Source organism: Myxocyprinus asiaticus, chromosome 34 (genome assembly GCF_019703515.2).
Source record: "Myxocyprinus asiaticus isolate MX2 ecotype Aquarium Trade chromosome 34, UBuf_Myxa_2, whole genome shotgun sequence".
Lineage (NCBI taxonomy): Eukaryota > Metazoa > Chordata > Actinopteri > Cypriniformes > Catostomidae > Myxocyprinus > Myxocyprinus asiaticus.
The window spans coordinates 42,923,689-42,948,027 of record NC_059377.1 but is presented as its reverse complement, the minus strand read 5'-3'; the positions used below and the strand labels follow the sequence as shown (position 1 = coordinate 42,948,027).

Below are 24,339 nucleotides of genomic sequence, written 5' to 3'. Positions count from 1 at the left end.
TTCATTGGTGGGAAAGGCCGATAACCGATGAATCGGCCGATAGTTTTTAAAACCGATTTACAGAATCTCAAAAAATTCTTTTTTTTTGTCTTACTATGGTGGGCAATGACAAAGAGTCCAAAATTAATCCCACATGCAGTTAATTGTTTAACCACAATCCGGATAAAAACCAGAAAAAAATTATATGGTGTATAACGTGGGACTTTTTAGAATAAACAAGCCCGACACACACCACGGACTCTTATTTTGAAATGACAAAATTATGAAAAAACTAATAGCAACTATCAATATAGATTTTTGCTGATAAACGATAGTCCTTAAAAGCAACTATTGGCACCGATTAATCGTAAAACCGATATATCGGTCTACCTCTAATCTGAGCGCTACAATCCACATGCATTGTAATTGCTTACTGTATATCATCTATTTTTATTTCTCCAAAAGATGTTAAAGAGAAACATCTGAGACAAAGTTCTTGGTTCTTTAAAGAACTCTGAAACCAAAACACTGATATGAAGAACCTTTAATGGGGCATCAAGAACTTTCTTACATCTACAAAGAACCATATACAGTGGCAAATGGTTCTTTATAAGAAGACTGTTTTTTTTTTTACCATTGAAGAACCTTCATTTTAAGAGTACACAACATCTGTGCTAGAGTATTTCTGCATGTATAATTTCCTGTAGATGATTGGCTCTGTAAGGGTCTCTGTGGCTCCGTCTGCTCAACCAATCAGAGAGAGGCTGTGAACAGGAAACAAACCTGTTTGTGTCAACACTGAACGAAACACACACATTAGACTGCAATAACACAGCTTGTTTCAGAGCATGTGTGTGTGTGTGTGTGAGGTGACCGAGAGGTCACAGTATCACTGCTCATGACTGTGTCCATTTAAACAGTTAAACACAGACGCACTGACTTCAGAACGGTTGTTTTTACTCTCTTCACAAACAAGTTCTGTCACGCGAGCTCAAAGATATTGCCCACAACCTGAAAACATGTAATAATTCATATAATTTTGGACATTTATAACCTTTAAAAATCCAAATCTTCCCAAGTGTGCTACAGTAAACATCTAAAGCTTTTTTGTTGTTATATGAAGATCTCATTTAAACTGAACTGGCATCTTTTTACCTCTTCATCTTTATAGACTTTCAATATTAAACTACACTCTTAAAAATAAAGGTTGTGGGGGCCTGGGTAGCTCAGCGAGTATTGATGCTGACTATCACCCCTGGAGTCACAAGTTTGAATCCAGGATGCACTGAGTGACTCCAGCCAGGTCTCCTAAGCAACCAAATTGGCCCGGTTGCTAGGGAGGGTAGAGTCACATGGGGTAACCTCCTCGTGGTCGTGATTAGTGGTTCTCGCTCTCAATGGGGCGTGTGGTAAGTTGTGTGTGGATCGTGGAGAGCAGCATGAGCCTCCACATGCTGTGAGTCTCCGTGGTGTCATGCACAACGAGTCACGTGATAAGATGCACGGATTGACGGTCTCAGAAGCGGAGGCAACTGAGACTTGTCCTCCGCCACCCGGATTGAGGTGAGTAACCGTGCCACCACGAGGACCTACTAAGTAGTGGGAATTGGGCATTCCAAATTGGGAGAAAAGGGGATAAAAAAAATTAAAATTTAAAGCAAAAACAAAAAATAAAGGTTGTTTATCAGCATGTATGGTTCCATGAAGAAACTTTAACCTACATGGAAACTTCCCATTGCACAAAAGGTTCTTTAAACTAGAAAGAGTTCTTCAAAATGGTTCTTTTAAGAACCTTTATCTAAATGGTTCTTTGGGGAACCAAACATGGATCTTCTATGGCATCGCTGCGAAACCCTTTTTGGGACCTTTATTTTTAAGAGTGAATGTACATTATAACAATACAAATTATTACATAACTATGATCATCTAAACAAAGAGTGAAATAATCATAAACCATTTTAATATATAATGTGTGAAAATGATCTCTAGTAATATTTGTGGTGTCATTTCCAGCACACCAAACAATTTTGCCCCTAATAAAGTTTGTTCAAAAGTTAGTGTACTTGTTGAACAAGTGGACAAAAGTGTGAGTGAAGAGCTTGAGATGAAATATGAAATATATATTTTTATTGGCCATCATTTCCAATCAAGCTGAGATTTTGTGAAATTGTGCAAAAAAGAGTGAAAATATGATTTAAATGTATTTAGGATGCATAAAATGTTATCTACTGTATGAAATTAGTCTTATAGCAAGACGTCAGGAGTCAGTCATTTTATTTGAAAAAGGTTAAAAATGTCATTTCCATCAGCGTCATTTCCTGCACAGAATTCAATTAAACTCAATACAGAATTTGAGATGTGCTGGAAATGACATAAATCTCCTGAAATGCATTTACGTTCACTGTTAGACATTATTAGTAGACAAATAAAATACTAGAAAATGGTTTAAAGAGACTTTCTAGAAATCAAAAGTGCTGAAAGTACCTGAAGTTAAAGAAACACCCAAATATATGTCAATAGAAATATGTAAATGTGTCTATTTATAATGTGTATATATAACTTTCACTACTTGTACAATGTTTAAATAAAATTGTTTCTCCTGCAGTATTTCATATTAAACGTCTATAACAACTCAGAATAAGAGCCTCTTTCATTCATAGCAAGTCAGTGTTTCTTACAGATATAAAACGTAGAAAACGTAAAACCCAAATGCCACATGTAGCACGTTTAATCCTTTAGTGTGCTGAACATGTGCAAAATTCATAACACACCTCTGTACTGTGAAACACATCAACGTCTGCCTGAACATTTATGACCATTATGTAAAAGGAAATAAAAATCTTTACCATCACATCTCCGTTCACGTGAATCAAAAACAGGACATCTGATTTTAAAAGCTCTACAACTCAAGATTTGATCATTGAAAACTTTTCTAAGTTGTCACCATGACGACATTCAGTTTAGCAAATAACTGTGTCCATAAATACTGTCCTAAATGTCTGTCAGGTGAGTTTACCTGGTTCAGAGGATGGGTACGATGTAACAGGCGTGTCCTGGTCATCCTGTGATGAGGGTGTGGCACTGCGGGATGACTGACAGGTGTCAGAGGAACTGAGAGTGAGGCTGAGACCGCGAGGTGCTGAACGCACACGATCTCTCTCAAACTCTTCCGCGGCTAGTCTCTCCACCGTCTTAAACCTGAGAGAGAGGGAGAGAGAGAGAGAGCAGTTGGTAAATTAGTAAAACAGCCACAAATTCTCTGGTTTCGTGACCTGTAAAAGAGCCCAGTGAAAACAATGTAAACAAATGCAGAAATCTCTCTCTCTCTCTCTCTGTTTCATGCTTGTTTTCTCTGGTTTCTCTAGTTTTCTCAACTTAAGCTCAGCTGTATCTTTGCTTTTGGTCTAGCATAGTGTCCGATCATGCAGGAGAGGAATGTTTGGGAGCAAGATAAAGAAACAAATGTGTTTGTCTTTGAGGAAAAAAGGTTTAAGGAGGGAAATCAGTGTAAACCTGTTCAAGATGTGACATCAGTCATTACACAAACACATTATTTAACACTATACAACCCGACATTTGTATCCACAACATCTGATTAAGTGCACTTAATACATAAATCTGATATTAAGTGCTTTGCAAGAATAAATGTATTTATTCAAAACGAATGATAAAATGTTCCCATTCACACTAGATCAATCATATTTGTATCAAAACCATTCAATTTAATGAAAACGGCATCATTTATGTTGTGAATTGATCCCCTCCAACACCAATTGCGTCACAAAAAACAGGCCAAAATATCTCAGTTTTGGAGAGCGTTAGAGTGATACTGATAGAAGCAGAAGATTTATTCTGAAAAGGGCTGAAACGGGAATTGTTTCAGGAAAACAACAGGAATATTTGGCAGGTCAGCCACATTTAGAACCTGAAAACAATTAAATTATTATAATTCAGGACCGGTTTCTCTCTCTCTCAACCACCAACAACACCTTGAGATCATACTGCAGCTGTTAAAAACTATAGACTCTAAAAACAACCCCAAAACTTCACTTTTATAAAACACAAGTTCAGCGAATTCGCAAGGTTTCATAGCTCTTTCTGAGACATTTAATTATAATAATTGTAGTCCAAGAATTGATGCATTTCTATGCCCAGCCTTATTTTTTTTAACTGAGTACTCGGAAATCAAACAGAAACATAGAGGAGCTACAGGCAGCCATAGTCACACCGTGTCCTAACCTGACGGCAAACGACACATGATAAAAGGTATATTTTCTATAGTAATCAGAGTTTTTGTCCTAACCAGCAGTGACGAGCAACGGGACATTCTATCTATCGCTTGTTTTCTATTTTTGGCATCACGCGGGTAACTCCGTCCGCTGTGAACTGGCACCAGTCCAAAAACTTTCACAAAAAAAAAAAAAAAAAAAGGCTGGGCACAGAAATGCATCAATTCTTCGACTATAAACTCTTCAGACATGTTTAGTAAGTTCTGTTCTCTGTTTTGTGTGCAGCTGTGTTGTGTTCTGTTGTCACTATCGCTGTGGAGGACCTGTTTTTAGATAAACAAAACGTGTTTTCAGTTGAACGCCCAATGTCTCGAGGGGGCTGCGTGAACTGTTGCTCTCGTGTCCTATCATGAACACACACAGGAGATCAACGATCAGTGAACATTTTCACTAAATAATACATTAGATTTCAGTTTGTTTCTCATCAAATCTTATCGTATGCTTTTATAACAATCATGAGTCTCATGGAATAATTTATTAGACTTCTGAATTATACTTTTGTGTTCTTTTGAAGCTTGAAGAGGTGGTCACCATAAACTGCCATTGTATGACATCACTGAGCACATTTATTCACAATTTCCCCCTTTGTGTTCAGAAAAAGAAAGGAAGTCGCATAGGGTTATAGCAACACAGGGGTGAGTAAACAATGACTGAATTTTTCATTTCTGGGTGAACTATTCCTTTAAGCTTTCTATCTATCTATCTATCTATCTATCTTTATTTTTGTTTGTCTGTTTGGCCTGTAAAACCTTCAAACATCGAGCTTTTAGTGCTAGGCTTTTTGAATGTTTTTCTAAATCTTCGTCATTGGTCTGATTAGGCTGATATGGGAAGCAGATAAAATCAGGCTTAATTTTTACCAAGTCAAACACCAAACTCTTTCTCTGCGACAGTTTTCAAAAGCACTAAACACTTCTTGTTTTCGACTGTACATTTTAATGTGTTGATGGCTGATTTCACTCTAATCATGTAAAATTCGACATTGGAGTTTGCTAGTGTGAAGTGAAAAAAAGCAGACACAATTATATAGATGTATAATATCACCCATCATCAAATCAAATATTAATTTGTACAATGAGTAGTTAAGGATGAAAATACTCACCTTTCTTCACGAGCATGTCTCGCCTCCTCCATGTTTGCCACATAGTCTCGACTACACACAGACACACACACAGAGGAGGGTGAAGTTGTAGTTATGTGCCACAGTAGATGATCTTGTGTGTAATTATAATGAATGGTTGTTGTGTTAAACCTTTGTCGATTTCTCTCCTCTCTCTCTATCCGTTGCAGTCGCTCTTCTCGCTCGACCCGTCGCCTCTCTCTTTCTGCTGCGAGAGATTCCTGATGCTGCCGGTACGAAGATGAGAGAAGACCGCCCAGAGCAGGTCTGACAAAGAGAGAGTATATCTATCGATCTTTCTATAAATAAATGTGTATATATACACTGGCGGCCAAAAGTTTGGAATAATGTACAGATTTTGCTCTTATGGAAAGAAATTGGTAATTTTATTCACCAAAGTGGCATTCAATTGATCACAATGTATAGTCAGGACATTAATAATGTGAAAAATTACTATTACAATTTGAAATAAATGTTCAGAACTTCTTAAACTACTTCAAAGAGTTCTCATCAAAAAATCCTCCATGTGCAGCAATGACAGCTTTGCAGATCCTTGTTATTCTAGCTGTCAGTTTGTCCAGATACTCAGGTGACATTTCACCCCACACTTCCTGTAGCACTTGCCATAGATGTGTCTGTCTTGTCGGGCACTTCTCACGCACCTTACAGTCTAGCTGATCCCACAAAAGCTCAATGGGGTTAAGATCCATAACACTCTTTTCCAATTATCTGTTGTTCAATGTCTGTGTTTCTTTGCCCACTCTAACCTTTTCTTTTTGTTTTTCTGTTTCAAAAGTGGCTTTTTCTTTGCAATTCTTCCCATAAGGCCTGCACCCCTGAGTCTTCTCTTTACTGTTGTACATGAAACTGGTGTTGAGCGGGTAGAATTCAATGAAGCTGTCAGCTGAGGACATGTGAGGCGTCTATTTCTCAAACTAGAGACTCTGATGTACTTATCCTCTTGTTTAGTTGTACATCTGGTCTTCCACATCTCTTTCTGTCCTTGTTAGAGCCAGTTGTCCTTTGTCTTTGAAGACTGTAGTGTACACCTTTGTATGAAATCTTCAGTTTTTTGGCAATTTCAAGCATTGTATAGCCTTCATTCCTCAAAACAATGATTGACTGACGAGTTTCTAGAGAAAGCTGTTTCTTTTTGCCATTTTTGATCTAATATTGACCTTAAGACATGCCAGTCTATTGCATACTGTGGCAACTCAAAAACAAACACAAAGACAATGTTAAGCTTCATTTAATGAACCAAATAGCTTTCAACTGTGTTTGATATAATGGCAAGTGATTTTCTAGTACCGAATGATCAATTTAGCATGATTACTCAAGGATAAGGTGTTGGAGTGATGGCTGCTGTCTAGATTTGATCAAAAATGACTTTATTCAAATAGTGATGGTGCTGTTTTTTACATCAGTAATGTCCTGACTATACTTTGTGATCACTTGAATGCCACTTTGGTGAATTAAAGTACCAATTTCCTTCCGAAACAGCGAAATATGTGAAGGAATCATTGGAACTGGTTAACCTCTCTGTTCATGAGTCTACTTTACGGAAAACATTAAACAGGCATGGTATTCATGGCAGGACACCATGAAGGAAGCCACAGCTTTCCAACGAAAACATTGAGGTTATTGCTGCCAAAGGAGGATCATCCAGTTATTAAATCCAAGGGTTCACTTACTTTTTCCACAGCACTGTGAATGTTTAATGGGATGTATTCAATTAAGGCATGAAAGATTATAATTGTTTGTGTGTTGTTATCTTAAGCACATTGTGTTTGTCTATACTTGTGACTATGATGAAGATGAGATCATAATATATGACCAATTAATGCAGAAAACCAGCTAATTCCAAAGGGTTCACATACTTTTTCTTGCCACTGTATATGTATCCAGGGACCTTTAAATTTCAAGCTTAAACTTACTACACATTCCTGGCCACATCCACGCTCAGTTTAAGGGGTTCATGAAACTCACCTGTCACTTTGTTGTTTGGTTGGTGTAGATGGAGCACTAATAGCCGAAAATGACCTGAGTGACACACAGAGAGAGAAATGTAATTTTAACTTCGATACGACAACAAAATCAGGTAGAAGAGGTGGCATCGCAATATGTGAGGCAAACTTACGCAGAGCTGTAAGGGACATTCAGAGTGAAAAACAAAATAGTTTGGTGACCATTCAAACAAGATTTCCTTCTTTTCAGTTAGTTGTATACGTGAGCAACAGACATCCGTAAAGTGAGAAAAAAGAAAACTTTCAGAAGGTGTGAAAGTGTCACTCCGTTGGGTTGAGACACAAACGTGAGGACGTGCAGATTGTGATGTGGTTCAATCCAGATGAACATGCTTTAGAGACCGGTGCTTCATGGTATACATGGATAAGCATCTACCTGCTGCTCTTCTCCACTGGTTTCTCCTCCTCCTCCACATCATAAGAGAAGAGGAAGAACGGCGAGTGAGGGAGGTATGGCAAGCAGTCGCACGGTTGAGCAGAGCCGCGCAGAGGCGGGCTGACCTCATTGGTTGGCGGCACGCTGATGGAGGACTTGCGTTGTGCGAGCAGAGTGGCTAGGAGTGATGGTTGGGTGGAGTCAGGAGTGAGCGGGGCTGAGTTTGATGAGTTCCTCCTCTTCTCCTCTTCCTCTCGCTCGTCCTCTTTTGTGCGAGCCGTCTTTGTGAAGCTTTCTGTGTGTTTGTCGAAGTTGTCTGATTTATCGTCAGGTGCACTGAAGACAGGGGGCAGCAAAGGGCAGTTTGGATGCAATAAACAGCATTTTTTGGGGGGTAATTTACGATCGTTCAAACAGTGCCAAGAAAAGCTGTTTGTATTGCCTTATCAAAAAGCCTTTCACACTTTACTGTTGTTAGTTATCACATTATGATCTGGTAACAGATCAGACCAGTTATATTCGTGAATCAACGTCTCAAAAGTTGTCACAAAAGTAATTTTTGAAGGTGAGTACAAAAGCAATATGCGAAACTACAGTAAAACTAATTTTACTGCACTGATACAATCGGTTCGGCATTAATGTGTGGATTACCGCTCAATCTTCAGTGTATTTATGGCTGGTGGCTAGTGTCAGCTCTGTGTGTGCAATTTCACCCCCAAACCCTCATCTATTCAAAAAAAGTCGAAGACTTACCGAATGTATATCATGTATTTAAAAAGAAGAATAATTAAAGGGATCAATAAATTACGAACAATTTCCTGCCTTTGCCTTATTAATATGTAATCATGTAATCCATAAAAAAGTAACTGTAATCTAATTACAAGTATTTAGTTACAAAGAATTTGGGTTTGTACTCTATGTAATCCAGGTTACATGTAATCCGTTACTATACTGTACTGGTTATGATATGTTACATTTATTATTATCATTTTTATTAAAATCAAGACTTAGAAGGCTGGGGCCTGGGTAGCTGAGTGGTAAAGACACTGACTACCACCCCTGGAGATCACAGGGTGTGCTGAGTGACTCCAGCCAGGTCTCCTAAGCAACCAAATTGGCCTGGTTGCTAGGGAGGGTAGAGTCACATGGGGTAACCTCATAATAATATATATTTTGGTTTGTTCTTTTTTTGTTTTTTTTGTTTTTTGGGGATTTTTCCCCTTTTTCTCCCAATTTGGAATGCCCAATTCCCAATGCGCTCTAAGTCCTTGTGGTCATGTAGTGATTTGCCTCAGTCCGGGTGGTGGAGGACGAATCTCAGTTGCCTCCGCGTCTGAGACAGTCAACCCGCGCATCTTATCACGTGGCTTATATCACACGCTCAATAAGCCATGTGATAAGATGCACGGATTGACGGTCTCAGACGCGGAGGCAACTGGGATTTGTCCTCCACCACCCGGACTGAGGCAAATCACTACATGACCACAAGGACTTAGAGCGCATTGGGAATTGGGCATTCCAAATTGGGTGAAAAAGGGGAAAATCCCAAAAAAATAAAGACTTGGAAGGCTAAATTGTTAGCTTGCTAATATAAGCTAACTAAGGCCACATCCCCACTCATTTGTTTTTGTTTGAAAACGCATTATTTTCACTACTTTTTGGCCTTCCGTCAACACTGAGACGGCATTTTTGTCCAGTGAAAACTCAGCTTTTCGAAATCGCTCTCCCAAGTGGATACATTTGAAAATGCCGTCTTTACGTTGTAGTGTGGACTGGATAAACGGAGATATTTGAAAACGATGATGTATTTGTTATCATGGGATGCAGTCATGTGATCTATTCGACCCAAAACAATCAAGATGGCGGCTCATGTTGTATTGGCGTTGTTGTGCCTGCTATCCACTTTGATAGCATTGTTAAATTCCCTTATAAAAATCGAGAGTTTTGGCACACTTGCTGCAAATTTATTCCACTCGTTATTTTCACGTGCAAATGAGCTTTGGGGCAAACTCTTCATTGTCGTCAAAGGTTTGCTACAGGTTCACCACTACAGGTGAAGAGCTGCAAACTTCTGGCAAACATTTGCTGCGAATCGCAAGCTCATTTGCATCTGAAAATAATAAGTGGCAAATTTTCGGCAAGTTTTTTTAGAACTCTAGACATTTTGTAAGAGAAGATAAACATTACTTTGCACAACCTTCACATTGCATTCTGTAAAAGGCGACTAGAAGTGTACTCGGAATTGGTGTCTGGCGGCAGAACGTGAGGACATGGAAATAACGCAGGGGTACACTTTTAAACCGTTTTTTGCAGTAAGAGGATTTAAGCATTTTCAGACGTTTCAGTGTGGATGATAAACTTTTTGGGATATTTTTGAAAATGAAAAATGAAAATGCTGTTGTCAAATTTATCTGGATTAATGTGGATGTAGCCTAAAAACCACTAAATATTTCTTTTGACCATTTCTAGCTTCTATTTGTAATTAGGCACAGAATACCCCAAAAATAGAATACCAAAAAAGATCTTTCGGAGTCGTTTAGGGGTCCATTAGTGGTCAAATCTGACCGGTGAAGGACTTCCCTTGACAATGGCATTTAGAAGTTAGTATTCCACAGTATAGAACACACTGATCTAGTTTAGTAGGTTCTAAAGCACTTAAGGAACCTGCTGTGAGTAACTGCAGGTTTCTTCTGTTGGGATGGAGTTGAGGTCAGAGTGAAGGTCATTCTAAAAGCTTCCAGAACATTCCTAACCAGTGGTTACAGGTAAATCTAGTTATAAAGGGTGGTTTGAGCAGACAAAGGGAGATCCAGCCAGGAGGTAAAGCTGCGGAGCATGAAATCTGAGCTTAAAGGTCAAACAGACACTTTGAGAGGAGCTCAGGAAAAGAATACTCATGGAGACGCAATTTTAGAAACTGCTGAATCAGCACTGATGGATCTCAGGATGTGCAGGTGAGGGGATCTGCACTAGAATACCTGATGACACCTGATGAAGGATTCATTTCCCCCTCATCATCATCATCATCATCATTAGACTCTGTGAGTGGAGAGTCATCCTCATCTTCCTCTCTGCAGCGAGTACGACAAAAACCAATCATGCAACAAAAACAAAGCACAACCACAGAGCAAAAGAGAGCGATTGAAAGCTTCAGGCCCAAAACATATTCTGCATTCTAGCTACACAAGCTCGATTTCATACATTTAAGTACTTGCACAAGTATGTTTCTGGCCTTAAAGATAGAAAAAGACAGATAAAAAGAGAGATATTAGATTAAATACATGGATATGTACATTATGGATGATGTACATTAAGGCAGTCAGTGTTGGTGTATATATCCACACAGTGTTTGTAGCAGTTATCATGAGCGATGGTTCAGTGTTTAAAACGTGTGAGCTGTTCCAGGTTACATGTGCTCGGTGTTTTATTAGATATCCAGTGACAGACCACAGCTGAACACATGACCCAATCCAGCTGAAATATTGATCCAATGGAGCTCGGATGCTCCTAATAACACGATACTGATGTGGAAATCATTTAAATATTCTTTGCTTCTTCTTGGTATTCGAGCAGTCATGACTGAATAAATGTTTTTGGGTCATCTGATCTGCTGTTTCTGGTGAGATCTACCTGATTAACATCAGACAGAATAAAGACTTACATCACTGGGAGACATTTCGACTCATGCATTACATGTGCTCTGGAGCAAAATTATTAACAAAACATTGACAACATATTGAGGATATCCTGTTGTCAGGAACTGCTGAAATTAAGTTCACGTGTTCGGAGCTACGGGGGTCCTGAATGTAAAATTAAAAAAGTTACAAAACTCAGTTTGAAACAGTTTAATTAAATATTTAGACATTTAATGTGTAGTAAAAAAAAATGTCTAAATCTAAATCTTCCATATAAATCCAAATGTTAAATATGTAAATGTTAAAAAAAATAAAATAAATAAATGTAAATCTTAAAGTAATAAAATGTCTATTAATAACATAAAAAAATCAAATTATGAAATTAAAATATTTCATATAAATTACAATTTTAAATATGTAAATGTAAATCTCAATAATAAAAATTCTAATAAATGTTTTAAAAAATAAATTATTAAATCGAACTCTTATAAATAACTGTTAAATATAAATGTAAATCTTATATATTTATGTAACTGTAAATATAAATGCAAAATAATTAAATGTCTGATAAATATTAAAACATTTAATTATTAAATCTAAATCTTCCATATAATCTAAATGTTAAAGATGTAAATGGAAATACAAATGTAATTCTTAAAAGTAAAAATGTCTTCTGATTATATAAAAAAAATAAAATAAAGTTATTAAATCGAAATGTTACATTTGTAAATGTAAATATAAATATAAATCTTGATAATAAGATTTCTAATAAATATTTAGAAAATAATTTAATTCAAATGTTCCATTTAAGACGAAATGTTAAATATGTAAATGTAAGTAAATCTTAATACAATTTCTAATAAATATTTAAAAGCAACATACAATTAGTGATTCACTGTGATTGTACCAGTGTTTATGACTTTATGAGTTCAGTCTCAATGTGCATTTGTCTGAAGGTCAAGGTCAAAGGTGACAGTGGCATTCATGTTTAATTAAGAACATATTTCTCTCACCTTTCGTTGAGTTCCTGTCCATTAAACTGCTGGAAGTTTGTACGGTGTGGGGAGGCGGGACTGAGCGGGGAGGCGTGGTCTGATCTGGCCAGTGAATGTCTGCGGCTGCGACGTCTTTCTAAGCCCCGCCTCTCTCCTCCGCCGACACTGGACCCACGTCTCTCTTGACGACCGGAAGACGGTGGTAAACTGTCCTCATCACCATCTTCATGACGAAGAGTCGCCTGACAGTCAGAAGGACATTTTTAAAACTAGACTGCAAAAACAACTTGTTCTTAATCTTTACAATTACATCATCATGAGATCATTAACATATGAATGCCCACATTTCAAATAAATCCTCATTATTTGATCTAAAAGGTTGTAAAATGTTTCTGAAACTCTCTGTGATATCAGTCTGAGCATTAACGGTGATGTCAGACCTCATAGATGTTGAGCTGCTCCAGAAGATCCAGATCGGTTCCCTTGCGACCCAGATACCTGCGGGACACAGACTCCATCTCCTGCTCCTCCAGAACATCCACCATATCATAGAACGAGTCCTGATCGGGCAGAGCTGCCAGTGTCTGATGAAGAGAGAGATTGTATTTAATTTATTTATTGATCATTTTTCCAACTGAGGACGTCAGCAAGAGTTTATGTCAGATTTAGCCCATTTCTGGGGACAGTGTTGTTCCCAAACACTAAAACATCCCAAACGACTAGTATCCCTAGAAAAAAACTATCCCTAAAAACATTTTAGATTTACATTTACATTATCAACATTATGATTTATATGGAAAATTTAGATTTAATCATTTAATAATTTATTAGAAATAATTTTGTAAACGTTTAAATTTAGATGAATATATTTAATATTATGATTTATATGGAAAATTTAGATTTAATAATTAAATTATTTTTTAAATAGTTATTGGAAAACTTATTAAAATTTACATATTTAACATTTCGGTTTATATAAAAACATTATACTATTTTTGTAATAGAAATTGTATTAAGATTTACATATTTAACATTTCAACAAAATGTTGATTTTATAATTATTTTTTAAATACTGATAAGCAACCTTATTAAGATTTATATTTATATATTTAACATTTTGATTTATATGGAAAATGTTGGTTTAATAATTATATTATTTTTTTAAATATTTGTTAAAAAAATTATATTAAGATTTTAATTTACATATTTAACATTTCAACTTATATGAAACATTTAGATTTAATAATTAAATAAATGTTGTAATATTTATTTTAAATCTTATTAAGATATACATTTATATTTACATTTACATATTTAACATTTACATGGAAGATTTATATTAATCGTTTAATTAAAAAAAAATATTTATTAGAAATTGTATAATTAAGATTTATATTTACATATTTAACATTTACATGGAAGATTTAGTTTTCTGGGAACAAAGCTATCCCGAGAAATGAGCTAAATCTGATAAAAACTATTGGAAAAATCTGAAAAACTGATCAATACATAAATGGAATAATATTTTTTTATTTAAAAAAAAAAAAAAAAAGGCAAAAAGTTTTTTTAGGGCTAGGTTAAGTCTCTAGCCATTATAATTAGCTTTATGTAATGACCTCATTTAGATTAGCATTAGTGAGTGTTTCTGACCTTATTAATGAGTGTCATCACATACACCAACAGTTCTGTGTCCACTCCGTCCTTTTCTGCCAGAATCTCTATAGCGTTTGACCACAGCTTACAACCTAAACAAAACATAGCATCAGAAACTGCGTTTGGAGTGGAATACACTGAATACAGTTATTTGCCATCGTTAATCTAATTTTGTGCTCTCTTGTATGCACTTTTTGACAAATGTTGAAAGTTCACATTCGCAGTATACACTATATATGCTGCAGAAATAGTATGAATAGAATGGAAGTATTCCAAGTCAATGTGTGTGTTTGTACCTCTCTTTGTGTCCACACTGTTGATGGCTTGAATCAGTAAAACTGCGTTAGACTCGGAATATTCCACAAACACGAGCAGCAGTTTCAGGGCCGTCTTCACCACCAGACGAAACTAAAACAGAACGAATGCATCAAGGCAAGTGTATAATATAGATCCACCAGTTTTCAATCACTTTATCTCCTTCACTAGTTCACATTTGCTGTATGCTGCATGCATATTCATGATAAAAGAGCAAAATGCAGTTTAAAATAGTTTTAGACGAAGTAACATATCACAGGTATGCCTATACATCATGAATATATCGTTTGATTTGTTACCTTTGAGCCAATCAGCACATACAGCCACTCTAAGGTCTCAGGGTGACCTATGACCCCGTTCATCCCATCCACATACAGCATAATCTGACCTAAAGCTACAGAGAGAAACAGTGATTTAGCTAGAAAAATTCATTGCCCAATAAGAAAGACATTTTATTACGAAAACGACGACATGTTCTGATAAAAGTTTATGGAAAGATGCCGCTGTTCTGCCCAAACTATATGGTCAGATGATGGGAAACAATATGGCGATGCTGAAGATAGGGGCATCTTTCAGTCTCAGTTCAATATAATATCTTTAATATTTCATCAATTTAATAGTTTTATTGCATTTTTCCCAATCCATCAAACAAGCGCTGTCATTTCAGAAATGTAAATCTCTCCCATTGCAGGTTTAACTGAAATGTACTTTTTAAGTAAGTTTTTAAGTAATATTAAAGTTAATGTACAGTAGGTTTACTGTGAAGATAAATCCAGGGCCAAAATCAATAAAAATATATAATACATCATTGACCTGTAAATGTAAATATAAATGTACATCTTCACATAATAAAATGTCTTAATACATTTTGTAAATAATTTAATTATTAAATCTAAATCTTCCATAAAAATGTAAATGTTCAAATATAAATGTATATCTTAAAATAATGTTAATAAACTAATGAAATAACTAAATCTAAATATTCCATTTAAATCAAAGTGTTAAATATGTAAATATAAAAATCTTAAAAATAAAATGTCTAATAAATATTTAAAAAAAATATATTACATTTAAGTTTTATATATTATATTTATATAAATCAAAATGTTTAACATATAAATGTAAATCTTAAAATAATAGATATTAAATCGAATAAATATTTGAAAACATTAATAATACATTAAAACTAAATTTTGCATATAAACCAAAATCTTAAAATAATGAAAAAACTTAAAATAGAAAATATATTTTTTAATAAAATCAATTAAATATTTAAATTGTTTAATCTAAATCTACTTTATAAATCTAAATGTAAATCTTGCATATGCACGTACATATAAATATAAATCCTAAAATAATTTAATTTCTAATATAAAAAAAAAATATTAAATCTAAAATTTCCATATAAATTAAAATCTTAAAAATAAAATTTCTAATAAATATTTAAAATAAATACATTATTAAATCTATGTTTTCCATGTAAATCAAAATGTGAATCGTATACATGTAAATCTTAAAATAATCGATATTGTTTAATAAAATCTTTTAAATATTTACATTTTTAATCTAAATCTACTACATAAATATAACTGTTATAAATGTAAATCTTAAAATAATTAAATGTATAATTAAATAAAAAATGAAACTATTAAATACATTTTTTCCAAATCAATCAAAATGTTAAATATGTAAATGTAAATATAAATGTAACTCTTAAAATGATCAAATCTAATAAATATTAAATTTTTCAATCTAAATCTAAACATTTAGAAACATACACATTAGTGATTCCCCTGGACAGCTTTAGCTGTGAATTGTACTGAAATTTTAATTTTAATTTACATTTTTAAGTAGGATTAAAGTTAATGTAGGTTTACTGTCAAATTAATTCCAGGATCAAAATGAATAAATAATACTGCAGATATGACTGCTTTAATAGAGCTGTACGATCACAGTCATGCTGTTCTATTGATAGCCAGTATTTTGATTGAGTAATTCACACGGATGTTTAATCTGAAGTGTAATAAAGTCTCACAGCAGTAATAACGCACCTCTGAGGATGTAGTTCTGATAATTCTGATCTGCTTCTGAGCCGACCTTTATCAGACAGGTGAGACCCTCCGCCATCACAAACTCATGAACCAGATCTTTATCATCCTACAGTGTGAAACAGCAGTTCAAAGTCAATACTTTTGTGACCCCAAAAGTGAAGCCAGTTTCAGTTATTACATTGTAATGAATGTTACGGAAACACACCGCTGCCACAGGACCTGCTGTGAACGTCCTACAGCTACATACAACAGTGTGTTTGTTTACCTGGAATATCTGCTTGAGAGAAAACAGTGCCCTCCTCAGGTCACGTCCATTTGAATTATACAGCTTCTCTAGAGACAGACAGATCATTTTGAGTTGAAAAGAAACTTCTCTTTAAAATCTCATTTGTTTCTCCCACACAGCAATGAGGCTCAATGGAGAATGAGAGTTTCTCAGATGTTTCTCCTGAGAAAAAGACTCATATTTCCAGAAACTTTTTCAACAAGCAGTTGTTCATTAAAAGCTACATCACTTTAATTTCATCGTTGTTTTGCACACTGTCCAATGTCTCGTATGAGCAACAGGAAGTTTATATTCTTTAACATATCCTACCTCTTCATCAATACATCACCTGCACATAACTGTATATCTGTAAGGGACGGATTATGACTTGAAAAGGCCCCGGGGCCAATTATCTCCAAGGGCCCCCCTCCCCTCCCACCATTTTTTTACATAGCAACTGGCCCAAAAGTGGTTGGGAGGGGGTTCGTTTTCATTGTTGATGGGTTTTTGAGCGGGGGGATCACCGAACTGGATCGCGCAACCTTAAAGCCCAGGGCTTTCCCCCCCCCCGGGCAGTCAAGGGCCCCTGGGCACTGGCCCCATTGGCCCGGTAGGTAATTCATCCCTGATATCTGTATATAAAATATTCATACAACATTATTGTGCTATTTTATATATTGTTATATCTTATATTTTTTTGTCACTATATGTATATACGTTGCATTCTCTTGCACTGGAAGCTTCTGTCACCAAGACAAATTCCTTAGAACATTTATAGTACATTTACATTTATGCATTTGGCAGTCGCTTTTATCCAAAGCGACTTACAGTGCACTTATTACAGGGACAATCCCCCTGGAGCAACCTGGAGGTGACTGTGGGGACTGAACCAGCAACCTTATGATGACCAGTTCTGTGCTTTAGTCCACTACGCCACCACCACTCCAGTTCTTGGCAATAAAGCTCATTCTGATTCTGATTATACTCTAAAGTATAACTATGAATACGGGAACTCTTATAATGTGTAATAACTGTAGTTATAATTATATATGAGAAGTTATAACTTATTATAACGTGTATCATGAGAGATTATGAATGCATTTATAATGCATTATAAATATGGGCTTAGTAGAAAGTGTTACTGTACTTTGAAACTGAAACTGAATTAGTTCATTTAGATGGTTCATGTGAATGAAACGGTTCAAAAAATGATTCGTTGATTCATTTGAGTCCCTGCACAGAAGTACTAGTGTAACATTTTAGGTCTTTTTTTATATCGACATAATGAGTTAAATGTCACCGTTCTTCTCTTTGACTCAATTTTAACATTTTTAGTGTTTTTAGGTGGGTTTTTATTTTATTTTTTATTCTATTTAGTGTAAATGTATATGTTCAAACGAATGTTTTTGTGCTAGATAAATACTTCTCTGAATTTAAAATCAATTACAGTAAGGACATTTTCTTCTTAAATAGCTGCAATGTAGTTAACTAGTTTCAGTTGGTAGCTTAAGTGTAATGTATACTTGTTCTAAAGAGCAGTTTGACTGGATCTGATCTATTTTAAATAATAATTATGTTGTAATTTGAGCCGATGTAGTTTCACAATATCTTCATGAACACTTCATGAGCAGATGGAAACAGAGTAGAAACTGCTGGAATGTTCTGATGAAAATGCCAAGAGAGAGAATAAAACATCAATCATTATTATCCTACAACACACACACATTATTCAGATATTTCTGATCTTCTATGCTGATGTAGGGAAACACAGTCATGTGACTTTATTTTTCCATTAAGAACGTCATGTGTGAAAGTTACTATACTGTACATTCAAACATAAAACATGTAGAAAACTCATTCACACTAACAAATGAAGGGCACTGCTGTTACGAAACACTTATAATCTTCTATAGAACTGCTATGAAACGACTAGATCATGTTGAGTTCAGATTAGTTCAGAGATCAACATCGGCACAGAACATCACGCTCCACTTACACAGCAGCGAGTGATCGATCAATCAATCAACATCTGCTAATTAATCCTGATGTGCTGAAGATTGTTCTGCATAGGGCATGTTAGATTTACACTTCAAACAGTCAGTTATTAACATGCTGTTTATTAGGAACACTTATTCTGTAACGTGTTTACTGACACATTAATACTTTATTTGATAACACCGTGAAGATACAAGCACATCAGGTATCAGATATAGGCTGATTCACAAGTCTTGACATTTACACACACACACACACAACACGCACACACACAAACAACACGCACAAATACACTGATACACACAAGCACAACATGCATACACGTGCACACAAACACACATGAGCACAACACGCACACACACCTGCACAGCACACACACAACAAGCAAACACACACAAATACACTGATACACACAAGCACAACATGCATACACGCGCACACAAACACACATGAGCACAACACGCGCACGCACCCGCACACACACAACACGCAAACACACACAAATACACTGATACACACAAGCACAACATGCATACACGCGCACACACGAGCACAACACGTGCACACACACGCACAGCACACACACAACACGCAAACACACACACAAATACACTGATACACACAAGCACAACATGCATACACACGCACACAAACACACATGAGCACAACACGCGCACACACCCGCACAGCACACACACAACACGCAAACACACATGAGCACAACACGCGCACACACGCACGCAAACACACACACAAATACACTGATACACACAAGCACAACATGCATACACGCGCACACAAACACACATGAGCACAACACGCGCACACACACGCACAGCACACACACAACACGCAAACACACACACAAATACACTGATACACACAAGCACAACATGCATACACGCGCACACAAACACACATGAGCACAACACGCGCACACACCCGCACAGCACACACACAACACGCAAACACACACACAAATACACTGATACACACAAGCACAACATGCATACACGCGCACACAAACACACATGAGCACAACACGCGCACACACCCGCACAGCACACACGCACACGCAAACACACATGAGCACAACACGCGCACACACGCACGCAAACACACACAAATACACTGATACACACAAGCACAACATGCATACACACGCACACAAACACACATGAGCACAACACGCGCACACACCCGCACAGCACACACACAACACACAATCACACACACAAATACACTGATACACACAAGTTCAACATGCTTATACGCGCACACAAACACACATACACACCGCACACTGCACGCACACACACAACACGCAAACACACACACAAATACACTGATACACACAAACACAACATGCATACACGCGCACACAAACACACATGAGCACAACACGCGCACACACCTGCACAGCACACACACAACACGCAAACACACACACAAATACACTGATACACACAAGCACAACATGCATACACGCGCACACAAACACACATGAGCACAACACGCGCACACACCCGCACAGCACACACACAACACGCAAACACACACACAAATACACTGATACACACAAGCACAACATGCATACACGCGCACACAAACACACATGAGCACAACACGCGCCCACACCCGCACAGCACACACACAACACGCAAACACACACACAAATACACTGATACACACAAGCACAACATGCATACACACGCACACAAACACACATGAGCACAACACGCGCACACACCCGCACAGCACACACACAACACACAATCACACACACAAATACACTGATACACACAAGTTCAACATGCTTATACGCGCACACAATCACACATGAGCACAACACGCAAACACACACAAATACACTGATACACACAAACACAACATGCATACACGCGCACACAAACACACATGAGCACAACACGCGCACACACCTGCACAGCACACACACAACACGCAAACACACACACAAATACACTGATACACACAAGCACAACATGCATACACGCGCGCACAAACACACATGAGCACAACACGCACACACACCTGCACAGCACACACACAACACGCAAACACACAAGCACAACATGCATACACGTGCACACAAACACACATGAGCACAACATGCACACACACTTTTCGGGCAGTACATGTTAAGTCTTGTGCCCAAAACAATTGCGAGTGGGATGGCCAATGGGATGGCCAGGCTTCAGTCCATGGCTTCACCCCCTAGCTCCGCCACTGTATTTGTGTGTGTTTGTTTCTGTGTGAGGGAAGCATTGCTTCTTTCATAAGTTCAGTAATGGTCTTTTACAGTCATTTTTGTATTTTTGGAGTAAAGAGCTCAGAGTTTAATCTGTGAGTGCAGCTCAAACTGATCTGAAGTGCGTTCACACAATTAACAGTTAAACTGTGTTTCCTGCCTCTAACGAATCAACTTCCTTCTGTGAGCCGTTTAAATCTCAGCTTTCATACAGATCACATTTCTTCCTGTAAAGAGCATCATATACAGACCTGATCTATAATTAAAGCCCAGCTCACATACTCACTCGCTCTCTCTCTCTCTCTCTCTCTCTCTCCCTGTGTAGTGTGACAGGTAGTATCTGCACCGCTATGTGCGCATGAAATGCAAAAGTGCATGACAGCTGTTTGTTAACAGTTCTGCACTCTCACTGTTCTTGCATGTGTGTGGTTGTGTATTTTTGACTGTTTTCCTGCACTGTATGCATTCATTCCTATGCATGTAATCCAGCAGTTTTGCACGTTCGCAGTGCATCTCTAATCAGATAAACGACGTGACCTCGTGCAGTCGTTAATCTCAGACCAGCGTAATCTGAACACACACACAGATAGCTTCATTCAGCTATAAAGCCTTTAAAACTACAGTATGGCAAGCCGATTTAACTTTTAATGCTCCCAGCATTAGTAATATTTCAATTAGAGAGCTCTGCAATAGATTTTCTAGTAAAAATGCAATTGTAGTGCTCTCTAGTTGGAATTGTATTAGTGAAAATGCAATTAAATAGCTCTCTAATTGGAATTCTTACTAGTAAAATTCAATAGTAGAGCTCTGCCATTAATAATGAATGTGATTCAAAAGTAAATATTCCATTTATTATATATATATATATATATATATATATATATATATATATATATATACAGTATATATTCCAGTATGCTATTGAACACACTCCTTTATTTAAAAACTTTAATATTAATGTACATATTAACATATTAAATTAAAACAATGGCATTTTGCCTGTTTCTCAATTAAGTAAACATTGCTTCCATGTTTTTAATTATTCTGGTAAATTGTCATAATAATAAAGAAGTAGCCTAAGTATTAAGTAAACTAATAAAAACACATAAATAAAGATCAGTCAGTGGCTTTCTTTTCAATATTCTTGTTTGATTAATAGTAACAACATAACAGACAGCAGCAGATCATTAGGCTGCATTAGTGCATTTACACTGCAAAGTCTTATGCACAGATACAATATTTTGACACGTACCTAATTTTTTGTTGCACCTGTTTGCATTTACTTAAGACATAAGCGACTGTTTATATTAATCACTCGCCGAACGGGCATTGACCATGAAGCACATAACCATTCGGGCACGCAGTGTCATTTCCGCATTCGCCAATAGTGCTTGCGGCTAACTGTAAATGCGGTTACGTGTATGCTTCACTCAAAGCTTCAGCTCCATACTGTAAAAAAGCAACATCATATAGACTCTAGATGAAAAACTGAGCATACAGAAATCTCTAGGTTTTACACACACCTTGGAGTCTTCGTGCAGGGCTTCGTCTGCACGGGAACAGTATCAGAAGTGTGTAGCCACTGATTAAAGATACAGTGATTAAAAGATAATTTGGCCTTCCATATTACAGTGCGCTTGTGTTTATGAGAGGAAAAATATAATCAAAAGACATTGTTTGGTAAAAGTAGACCAAACCATTTCTTTGATTCTTAATAATAATTTAAACAATTTAATAAAACAGCGCATGTCAGCAGGTTTTAATTATAATTTTTTTCAACTTTAAATTATAAGTGTCTTGTAGACTGCCGTTAATTCATTCTAACACACCATTTAGGCAAGTCTGGGTAACTGTACCACTAACAGGTGTAGAGACCTTAAGATCCTCCATACTTCAACTACTAATCCACTTTACCATCACAGTCTAAACACAGTTGACATCTCAGTCCAGTAGTCGAGATTTAGCTGCAGCACCCACTGAGACACTAACTGTACTTTGAGGCCATGGTGTGCTTGTGACCTCTCTGACCTCTGAAAGTATTACAGCAGCTGCTGTCTGTAGACAAAGCCAGAGAGGTCACGACACATGACCAGCGCAACAGAGAATCACATTCAGATTAAAGTAATGCTAAGTGGTTGCTAAGGTGTTCTGAGTGGTTTCTTGACCCAAACCAGAAGAGTCCACCCCAAAGGTCTCTACGCTATTCTGGTCTCTGCTGACTCACAGTGTCTAGGATTAAACTCTCTGAGAACCAAAACTAAAAGCAGAGTCTCAAATTACAGAATGAAAGCAGAGGAGCCGCTGACACGAGACTGCAAACACAAAGAGACAAAAATAGAGGAGACACTTGTACAGTTCATGCATACAGTGCAACTGTTAGTTAGCATGTAAAGACAAGCATCACTATTACTACTGTTCGTACTATGGATTAGTGATTTGATAAAACCTCTTACACAAAGTATTAAATGTTAAGTGGTTAAGTGGTCCTTTAGCGTAATATGCCGATAACTGCACTGGATAATTTTAGTGAATGAAGCGCAATCTGTAATGAACGCAGGCGTTTGCGCTGAATGACAATGATTTGATTTAAATACTCAAGATGCAGCACTTTTTCAGGGTTCATTGCACCTTCTTAAACTAGATTGCGGATGTTAGTAAATAAGATGCAGTTTTTTGAAATACCACATGCAAAAGACTATTTCGTGAATACGCCCTCTGTGTTTTATTCAAAAATATATATATATATAACAATTACAATGCCTATGTATTATAATCAGGGGATATATTTGTGATAGACCGATATATCGGCCTGGCTGATTAAACGGCCGATGACGATAATCGCAAAATGGCCAAATATCGGCTGATTAATCAGCCTGCCCGATATATCGGTCTATCACTAAATATAAATCTACCAATAGATATGTCAATGGATAGTCAACACTTTCTGTTTTCAAGGTTTTTTCATTTCAAGTTTATGCAAATGTATATAAATATTGCATAAAATAAGTTTGTTTCACTTCAGAAGTTTTTTTGCACATCTGATTTGCTGTTGTTAAATTGTATTATGTTTACTGGAATTTATATCGGCCATCCTGCTCTCTAGATATCTGTATCAGCCAAAAAACAAACAAACATATTGGTCGACCACTACTTAAATTGGGATTTTTTTAGGTGGGGAACAAGCTGTTAAAAGTGTTGTTTTTTTGTCAATGTAGTTTCTGCATCGTGAAACTGAATTGCAAAAATAAACATTGTTTTCAAACAGCTTTTTGAAAACGCCCCCCGTCTTTTGTTTGATCAAACAAACAGATAGTCCCGCCCCTAACTCACGCCATTGGTTGAGTCATTGTTGTTGTGTCGGGTTGCATGGGTT

General features: G+C 36.7%; 1 protein-coding gene across 4 annotated transcripts in view; it reads right to left on the bottom strand.

The window, feature by feature from the left end:
- Positions 1-24,339, bottom strand: part of LOC127425091 (FH1/FH2 domain-containing protein 3-like) — an 81,321-nt gene that overhangs the window by 20,675 nt on the left and 36,307 nt on the right. For 2 of the 4 annotated variants that reach the window (XM_051670738.1, XM_051670737.1), the window contains exons 4-16: positions 16,703-16,770; positions 16,438-16,543; positions 14,686-14,780; positions 14,368-14,479; positions 14,069-14,163; positions 12,859-13,002; positions 12,437-12,660; positions 10,767-10,859; positions 7,789-8,124; positions 7,375-7,428; positions 5,521-5,655; positions 5,371-5,421; positions 2,996-3,177 (exon numbers count right to left, since the gene is read on the bottom strand). In XM_051670738.1, the coding sequence (XP_051526698.1) occupies positions 2,996-3,177; positions 5,371-5,421; positions 5,521-5,655; positions 7,375-7,428; positions 7,789-8,124; positions 10,767-10,859; positions 12,437-12,660; positions 12,859-13,002; positions 14,069-14,163; positions 14,368-14,479; positions 14,686-14,780; positions 16,438-16,543; positions 16,703-16,770 (1,695 nt within the window). The remainder of the gene's footprint in view (positions 1-2,995; positions 3,178-5,370; positions 5,422-5,520; positions 5,656-7,374; positions 7,429-7,788; positions 8,125-10,766; positions 10,860-12,436; positions 12,661-12,858; positions 13,003-14,068; positions 14,164-14,367; positions 14,480-14,685; positions 14,781-16,437; positions 16,544-16,702; positions 16,771-24,339) is intronic. The other 2 variants (XM_051670739.1, XM_051670740.1) reach the window with 2 other exon arrangements.